The 9819-nt window shown below is 44.1% G+C and overlaps 1 protein-coding gene across 4 annotated transcripts in view; it reads left to right on the forward strand.

The window, feature by feature from the left end:
- Window positions 1-9819, forward strand: part of PLG (plasminogen) — a 63540-nt gene that overhangs the window by 13256 nt on the left and 40465 nt on the right. For all 4 annotated transcript variants that reach the window (XM_019527496.1, XM_019527497.1, XM_019527498.1 and 1 more), the window contains exons 3-4: window positions 1893-1999; window positions 7962-8076. In XM_019527496.1, the coding sequence (XP_019383041.1) occupies window positions 1893-1999; window positions 7962-8076 (222 nt within the window). The remainder of the gene's footprint in view (window positions 1-1892; window positions 2000-7961; window positions 8077-9819) is intronic.

A 9819-nucleotide genomic window follows, 5' to 3' on the forward strand; every position in this document is an offset into this window, starting at 1 on the left:
AGATCTACAAGGTCCCTTCTGACCCTGCTTCTATGATTCTATGAAATGTGGTGTTTTGACCAAAAAGGTTTCTGTGCATACATACTTTAAAATCAATAAAAAATGGATGCTAAACAGGGTAGTGGGCACTGGGAAAAAACAAAGACAATGAAATCTTTAAAAAAATGCTTCAGGAATCATATCAACACTACAACTTACTATAATGTTCCTGCTGTATTCTGGCTTATAACTATTAGACCTTGTATCAGTTACAATTAGTTAATCGTGTAACTATTAGGGCTGTGCAAAGCTTTGGGTGGTGATTTGATTTGGAGCCTGATTCAGAGCCTGATTCAGTAGCTGAATCTCTGAATCTGAATCAAATCAGGGGACCAATTTAAAGGTCTGAATTGATTCAAAGTTCTCCGAATCTTTGGAAAAGATTTGGAGAGCTTTGATGATTCGGGCAGTCCTCGGTGGCTGCATCAGGGAGCTGCAGTCGGACTCGGAGCTGGTAAGTACCAGGGGAGGAGGAGGGAGGCCTGGGGGAGGGGACCATGGGGGGAACCCTGCCAGCCCCCCTGACCCACCCTGCCCTGCTCCCCCAGCCCCTCCCCACCCAATGGTTGCTCCTGCCCGCCTCAGCTTGGTACATTAAAAAAAAAAGCTCCGGTGCTCACCAGGTGCTGCTGGGCAGGAGGGTGATCCCTGCTGCCCCCACTGTCCCACGTTGCATGGGGTGCTCTGCCAAAAGTGTGTGTGGCATGGGCATTCCCCGGGGACAAGTAGCAGCAGCACAAGGTGTGCTGCTGCTGCTTGTCCCAGGGGAAACAAACATCTGTGCTCATTTGGGCATGCCCACAGAGTGTAGAAGGAGAAACAAATGGTAGGCAAGCAGACTTTGGAAGAGTTCTGCTCAGGAAAGTCTTCTGTCCTTATTGCTCAAGCAGAGCTTCCAGAAATTGCCCTGCCCACTATTTACTTCTCCTTCTGTGCATGGCTCTCATCCTCAGGAAGTAGCATACCAAAGGGCTGGTAGTCAAGATTGTTCCTGGTAGACTGCCTCTATTTATACGCTTCTGGGGCCAGGTGAACTTTGGACATACTGAAGAGAGAGCTAGGAAGGAGTTGGGCCTTGTGCCCTGACCAAAATTAGACTCTGGAGGTGAGCTGGACTGGCACCAAGGCGGGGGAAGACCAGGGTGAGAGGTTGTTAATGTTGATGCTCAGTGTACATGGGGTAGAGGAAGGATGTGGTGGTGAGACTAAGTAGTGTGATAGACCAAGGTTGCTCACCTTGGGCCTAACGGTCAAATATGACTCACAGAGCCATTGTATCTGGCCCGTGGGGCTCCCCAGGGGTTAGGAAATTTGACAGTGGGGGCACAGTGTCCATTAATACAACCATCCACCCCTCCTCCCAAATTTCCAAGCCTTATGCAGCTAGTTGGGGCTACGCTATGCATCCTCCCCCTGCATCTGGATCAGGGCTGTGCCACACCCCTTTCTTCCCTGCAGGGCCAGTTTGGGGTGGGCCATGCCTCTGTTCCCCCTGCATCTGGATCAGGGCTGGGCCATGCCCTCTTCTCCTGTGGGGTTGGGTTGGGGCTGGGCTGCCTCCAACATCCTTCTGTGTGGCTGGATGGTGCCTGCCATGCCCACCCTGGATACCAAATCAGGACCACAGGCCGGATCTGGCCTACAGACAGATTGGGCACTGCCCAGCCAGTCTGCTATGGAAAAAGGTTGAGCACCACTGAAATAGACCATACTCTATGCCAGTTGGACACTAAATGCAATGTTACTGAAAACCTAAATGTCACTAAACACAAGTACTTGATTCATGGGTACTGAAAAACTAATTATTAGTATGAAGTAACAACCATGTTGCTCTCCCCTCTCAATTCCAACAGGTCCTTTGCATTTACCAGTAAAGACCAGCAATGTACAACACTGGCTGAGAACACCAAGAAAGCAGTGGTACTGAGAAGAACAAATGTAGTTCTCTTTGAGAAAAGAAGTATGTATCATTTTGATATTGTTTCATTAAAATATGCTTAGCAGATATAAAATATCCTTGACTTTTCTGCAAAGATTGCTAGGTAGTTCCATTTGATGGTTTCTATGAGATGAACATTATCTCATTAGGAAAGGGGTGTTAAATTGCTAAAGGAATTTCATGTAGGCCACCCAACTATCCTTAGATAGCAACACATCCATATTGGAATGGATTCAAATCAACCTTCTTCCCATTTTCTTAAAAGCGCTCTTTCAAAATCTTAATTCTATCCTTCTACCAGGCATGCACAAGTGGTTGGGTTTTTAAACTATTTATGGATTATTTTATTTTCTCCTGGATAAAAAAGTAGTGGTGAACCTGGGGTAGATATTGTGCGATAGAAGAAAGAAAACTCATTCCATTTTTAAAAAAGTGACCATCTCTAAATTTCATGAAAAGGTAAATTTTACTGTGAAATGTGTGCTGGGAGAATAGCAATGAGGTCCTGGTTATCAGACATATAATGGTTTTAAGTCTCACTCCTACCTACAGTTAAAATTTGGAGTAATATAACACTGATTTTTGTACACCAATGTAAATTGCCCTGGTTGTGGAGCAGATAGATGTGGCCACAGACACACAACCTGTCTGCTAGGTGAAAAAGAATTCTGTCCACAAGCTTTACCTGGTATAATCACCTACCCTTGTAAGTAATTAATTCTTGCTCTTTGACCCTATTTAAATGTTGAAATCAGAGGGCCAGATTCTGACTCTGGCTTATCCAAGTATTATTGAATTAATAGAAATCAGAATCTGGTCTATAACACTGCAACCTGGTAACTCTTGTGTTAATAACACACAGTGCAGTTATGCAAACACCTGCCAGTCGTGGAGACTTCAGAGGATGCTCTAAAACCAGAACTCTCTAGAAGAACTTTCAGGATCCTACCTCTTGTAGGCTCAGATTTTCAAAAGATCTTAAAAGGAGTTTAATATGCCTAATCAATAAATATTTTGAAATCACTGGGGTTCTTTTTTATTTTCCTCCTGGTGGGCCTTTAATTTACACTTGGGTCATCTTTGCAAGCATTTCTCCACAGCTGTGAGAGCTGGCAATTTACTTTTATTCCAATTGCAACGTGCAGTGCTTATATATTGTTCCTAAGGAAGGGGGCTTTACGTCAAACAACTAATAGTGTGATGCTAGTGATAAAATCGAGAGTTGGCCACACTGCCATTGGCTCGGTTGGTTTGTTCATGTATTTATTTAAATGTGAACTAGCTATGTAAAAGGGCCAGTCTTACACTCCAGTTGCTAGTAAGTTTCTTTTTGGAGAGCAACTTCAAATACTATGGAGCTTTGACAATAGGTATGAAAGGTGTGAACCTCCCTGTTTTAGGGGAGTTTTGTTCGGTGCAATACTGCTTCAGTGAGTCTGGAGACATTAGCTCTTACTGTAGCTCAGCATGTCCATTGCAGATGGTACCTCTGTACTTCACCCTATAATTTACACAGACTTTTGAAGTATCACATGTCAATCCTAAGTATATAATTAAATTAACCAAATTGGTTGTTCCGGAGCAGGAAACAGGAATATAGGCTGTCTAAGCAGATCAGGTCACTGGTACATGTAGTTAATTACGCTGCTGCTTGAAGCCAACAACACCCTGAAGTTTCAAAGGAAAGTGAAACTTTCCCATTGTGCACCCAAGTGATTTTTCAGTGTTGTTGATGGAACAAACAATTATTTCTTTATAACAATAACAGATCAGCATATGACATGGGAATGGGATCTGATGACCCTTTTTGGTCTTAACCTTCATAAAAACAAATGGGGGGAAAAATCTGTGCCATTTTCCCCATGAGTGCCTCCTTAAACGTGGTGAAAAATACAGAAGGGTAATTTTGTCTCTATTACTGACAAGTTAGCATTGGGTCATATCAAGTTGTAAATTTTTAACACAAATAATGAAGGCTTGAGTTTAGGGTTCAAAGTTGGATATTTGTCAGCAGACAGAAAAAAACCTAAAGGTTATACAAACTGTGAAGAGCTTATGCAAACAGAAAGAGTTAGAGTCAGCATTTGGCTGCTTTAATGTTCATTCCTTTGGTTTTGAATGCTAATATATTGCAAAACCATTCAGGGTATTCAAACACTTTCCAGCTTAAGCTCCTACAAAAGACGAGATATTTTTTCATACAATCGAATCACAAAATCAGAGAAAAATAGGGAAGGGACCTCCAGAGGTCATCTAGCTTAACCCCCTGTCTGAGGCAGGATCATTCCTATCCAAACCATCTTGTACAAATCCATAATCTAACCTCTTTATAAAAATGCCATCAACCCTAACACACTACATAACAACCTAACCTGCTACAGGTAAAGCAGGGGAACCACGGCAGCCAATGTCCTGCTTCTGTAGGTTGTTAACATACACTCAAGAGATCCCAAGTAGAGGGACATGTCCCCACTACAGGCGAAGGCAAAAATCCCTGCAGCCGATAACAGTCTGACCATGGGGTAAGATTCCTTCCCGACCCCAAATATGTCAATTGGTCTTGACTTGTCCTGACCCAACCTGAATGGAGGGCAAGATCCTCTAGTTAGGAGCCTCCAGCTTTCAATCCCAGCAGGAGCAGTGGCTCACCCTGGTCAAAATCTCCAGATTTTACAGATGGTTGCAATAGTCTGACTAGACTAAACATAGACCTGAACTGAAACCTCAGAATCAAACTACCTCTAAGGTTTAGTAAAATCTAGATCTAAATTCATAAACAAGAAGTAAGCTTAATTCTCCTCTGACTTATATCCAGGTATGGACAAAGAAGCTACATTGAGTTAAAGTGGAGATAGGAACATTCAGCTGCTCCACCAGAACTGGCTGTATGCCTGTTCTGACTCTCCTGTAAGTGAAAGTTAAACCATGGTAGTTTATCCCTGTTTTCCTGAGAAGCAAGCTTAGGGCAACTATATTTTACTGGTCTAAAAATAGGACACTGTTTCCCTCCTCCCTTCCACCTACCACCCATCAGCCCACCCTGGCTTTCTAGCATACTCAGTTGTCTTCCAGTGCCAGTCTCATTTGAGTGTGCTGGCGAGCAGGAGAGGGACTGTGAGAGTGTGTGGAGAATCAGAGATCAGGAGTGTGTAGGTGTATGTGTGGAAAATTCCCATTTTTAGCAGAACAGTCATGTTTTAAACACCTGTCCCACTTAAGATGGGATAAAAGTGTTTATGGGACAAAACTGATGGATCACCCAGGACAGATGTTTAAAGTGGGAGTATCCTGGCAAAAATGGGATATATGGTCACCCTAGGCAAGTTGTCCCAGTAAAGTTTTCCATTTACTGCAAGGTAAGAGCAGTTCCTACTTACTGAGCACGTCTACATGAGTGCTGAACTGTGCAGCTGTTACTGTACCATCATTTAGTACTTGCTTATTACTGAGCAGCCATTACTGAGCAGTCCTAGCACCACATGAGTAATTTCCGACACTACTGCGCAGTAGTGTCAGTGTCACGGTTCACACCCATCGATGGTACGTTGCTGTAGCAATAAGCTGCGGTGATGTAGCTCATCACTACAGCAACATAACATCTCATGTAGATGCATTCACCGTGGAACAGCTGATACAGGGTAAGTCTCTGTGCCACCTTAAGACTCTGTACCTTGTTTGTTAATTTGCATCTATTGAATTACTTCGGATATGCACCAGTGCATGTGAAAGGAGAATGATGCTCCTCGGCTGGCTTCCATTGGAAGTCCCACTAAGAAATTTTAAACAAAACTTAGGATCAACAAAAATCTTTGAGGGTCGGTGTTTAAAATGACTGAAACCAACCAAACCAACCCTGATTCTTCCTGGCTAGAGAGAAAGTAATTTTTTTACCAGCCAGAGAGGAGACACTATAACATGTCTGTGCATGGGGATTGGATGGGTGGGAACAAGAAATAAAGAAGGATACCAGAACGTCTCTAAAAAGAAATTAAATAATCACCATGGCTCATTTTGCATCCTTTATAAACTAGTTCACTATGAATCCTATTTTAAGTAAGGAAAAAATGCACAAACAAAAATCAGTGGCTTAGGGGTCAATCAGTAAAAGCAAAGTGGGATTGTATTTGGGATGTTTGATGATAGTCTGTCTATATGGACAGATAACAGTGGGCACATCTAAACAAGATGCTTAATGTGCATTAGCCTAATAACACTGCAGTAGTGTGTCAGGCAAAAACCATGTTAATATGCTACTGCACAAAAATATTAGGCGACTGCACAGTAAGCGTCACAAAAACCATGCACTGACATTACTTTGCAGTAGTGTGAGTTACTGAGCATTTAGTTAGTACTTCATTAAGCAAGTACTAAATTAGATGTGCAGTAACTACTGCACATTAATAAACATGTAGATGTGCCCAGTAAGTGTAATCTGTGCAGATTTCCTTGTATTAAACTCTGTTACATGGGCAGGCAATTATTTTGGGTGGAGGGCCACTTAGTTTTGTCAAGCCATTGAGGGCTGCATGACAGGCAGTCTGGGGCAAATAAATATTAATTTTCTAAATTTTTTAGGGCTCCAACGGGCCAGACAGAATGGCCTGGTGGGCCACATCTGGGCCGTGGGCCGCATTTTGCCTACCCCTGCTCTATTAGGATGTTTCATATGTGCACCAAGGTGACATTCATCAGTATTAGGTCCTATCCTAAAGAATTTGTAAGCCCCGAGGTCACACTAAATTGCACATTGGGACCAGTCTGGCATTGGGAAATAAAAATTACTGTAGTATCATGTTGCATGTTGGTGCAAAGGGCCAGAGTGATAATGAATTGATGGGAGCTGCTGATATTCAGCATCTCCAAATTTAGCAGTTTAGTAAACCTGTTTTTGAATATTTTGATCTATGCGACTTAACCAAGGCTGCAAAAGAAATCATCTAAGATTAATCTCTTGCTGTCAGACTTTGATTCAGACCAAAAGACAATGTTTGCTTCTCATGCTGTACAACTCCCAGTGCTTTGTACATGCTGTACAACTGCCAGAAAACATGCTTGTTGCTCTGTAGGGTCACTGCCTCTGACACAGACAGCCAGTTGTTAGGAAGACTGCTGCATCCCTAGCTCCATCAGGGTAGCCCAGAGAGCACTGACTCCAGCATTTGTGGAGTCCAAAACAGGACAGTCCTCAGCCACCTCCAGGCTGCACATACAGACTTCCCCGTTCAGCCTGGGACTGGCTGGGAATTTTCCTGGTCAGGGGCAGGTCCTAGTCAGCTCCAGGCTGCGCAGGAAGCTGTCCCTATGCAGCTCCCAGCCCCTACTCCATGATAACAATTGTGATGGTGGAGTGGGGCTGGGAACAAGTTCCCAGCCTGTTCCCAGCCTCAGCTGCACAATTGTAGAGTGGCATCTGGGAACAAGTTCCCAGCCTCCAATTTGCGATCATGTTGGGGAGTGGGCTTCCTGCTGCCAGGCCAGGGGGACATTGTCCCCACCTGAGCTCTGGTGGTGGAGCTTGCCCCAGCAGCAGGCAGTTCCTGGGGGCAGGGAACAATCTTTTGCCCCCTGCTGCCTGGCTGATGGGAAGTTAATTTGCTCCCAGTCAGCCATCTGCATGTGCCATACTGTGCAGTAACTAACCACGAGTAAATCTGCTACTTGTTTTTACAGGTAGCCATAGGTGGCTGGTGCGGAGGGCATGTTGGGGGGCACATGCCTCCCCAAGATTGGCTGTCACCAACGCCACTGTTGGCTTTTGCAGGCAGGTGCCGCTCACCAGCCCCCCCACTGTCACTGCCAGTGGCTTCTGTGGGTGGTCACCACTTGCCACCCTGCCCCCCCGCCGTTGATGCCATACCTAAGGGATAAAGATTTAAGATGTGGATGAACATGATAATGTTACACAAAGACAGAATCCATCTATAGTTTAGAATTTAGATTTAACATTATCAAGCGAGTTATGAAACTTTATTTTCCTCTTCAGTGTATCTTCTAGAATGCCGGCGAGGAAAAGGAGCAGATTACAGAGGAACAGAATCCAAAACTCAGAATGGCGTGCGTTGCCAGAAGTGGGCGGACACTGAACCTCATGTACCTAGGTATGGCCTTTTCATATTTTTGTATTTGTTCTGAATCTTCCCAAATTCTTTATCTGTAATAAATTTGTACTAAACAATTTGACCATTATCAAAACACATTATTTAAAATGTTCACATTCACATTCTTTTCTAAGAGATCATTACCTCCTCATCTTTCCCTGCTCTTTATTTCTTTTCAGGAAGGCCTGTGAAAGGCATATTTTAAGCAGCTTTGTAAACTACTCTGCAGTGATTCAGGGGAATGGGCTAAATGGTCAAAGTCCAATATAGCATTTGTGGCCAAATTTGGGGTTTTATAAACAAGCAAAAGGTTTGCTGAGATAAATTCTGGTCCCTCTGATAAAAATGAGAGATTTGCCTTCGTTTTCAGTGGGACCAGGAATTCATTTCTTCATGTAAGAGATGTTAAAGTGGCAAATGGGCTAGAAGTTACATTGAAGAGCCCTTTGTCTGTTTCTATGACTACAGTTTTGTGGCATTAAATGAGAAGCAACAAGACTTAATGACTAACTACCCCTAACATGTTAGTATCACATCCTAGTTACTGAGAACTCTCCCATGTGAAATCCATGCGTTTCTTTTTGCATCCAATATGAAAGTTTTACATGCGTCATATGCAGTATTACTCCTTTTAACTGGTGTATTAAAAAATAAAACAGGCAAGCACTGATTGAGTTTAACTACTGACAGCCAAACATCAAAGATCAGGTAGAAATATCCTGGCCTTCATGGTAGTCACTGTCAGGTAGCCACCAGGTAGGGTGCGTGCCCTTACGTCCTACTGACATCCTCAGGGGTTTGCAATCTTTGGTCAGTCTAGGTGGGGTCCTACGCTCTCTCTCTTCCTTCCTGCCACGACTTTGATGTTTAAGAGATTTTTTTTTTCTTTGGAGATGTTTATGAAAGGGAAGTAGTGACTACCCGCCTCCACCTTGACTGACCACTGGTTTCCACCCCGGTTCCTGAAGCCCCGGGAAAGGAGATGGTTAAATGACCAGTCTGAAATGATTCCTTCCTTCCTTTTCTTTTTTTTATTATTATTATTTTTTTTTAGACAGCTGCTAAAGCTGGTCTCAGCATAATTGAGTTCTGGGCATCCCTCAGGGGCTCATTTGAGGCTTCCCTTTCGCCTTGGACTTTCCCTGTGTTCTCCACCCGGCCGGGGGGTGGGAGGGAACCTCTTGTTATCCCCTGCTGATTGTGGCCATGCCTAATTTGATTGGCAGTGTGTGACCACTTAATGAGCAGAGGGAATCCCTTGGCAGTTAGGCACCAGGTGAGTCTCTTTCAGCTCCCCACAGTCACGTTTTTTATGATCTATAGATTTAAAACTACTGCGTTTTCACCCATGACATTCAAGTATCTGAAGAGACAATGAGCGCGTCCACACAAGCGTGCACTTGTGTGTCCACACAAGCTAGCCCTTTGAGATGCTACAAGAAGCATGTGCGGGAATGAAAAAATATTCCCCATGCTGCAAATTTGCAGTGCAGAGGCTAAATTAGATCCTGGATATCCAGGGGTAAAAAAAAATCATGGGAGAAAAAAGCAGGGCAGGCAAACAGAGGCTTGGTCCTCTACAGAGACACTCTGGTAGCCAGCCAGAGCGTCTCTACGGCTGGCCCTCACCCCAGTGCTGAAGCACACTGCCTGCCCATGCAGGGCAGGCAGCATGCCAGCTGCAGGGAACTGGACCTGGGCTCCATGCCAGTAAGTAGGGGGTGGGGGCTAGAGGAGGGGGAG

This window comes from Gavialis gangeticus, unplaced genomic scaffold, assembly GCF_001723915.1.
Source record: "Gavialis gangeticus isolate Ggan-Ray unplaced genomic scaffold, GavGan_comp1, whole genome shotgun sequence".
NCBI lineage: Eukaryota > Metazoa > Chordata > Crocodylia > Gavialidae > Gavialis > Gavialis gangeticus.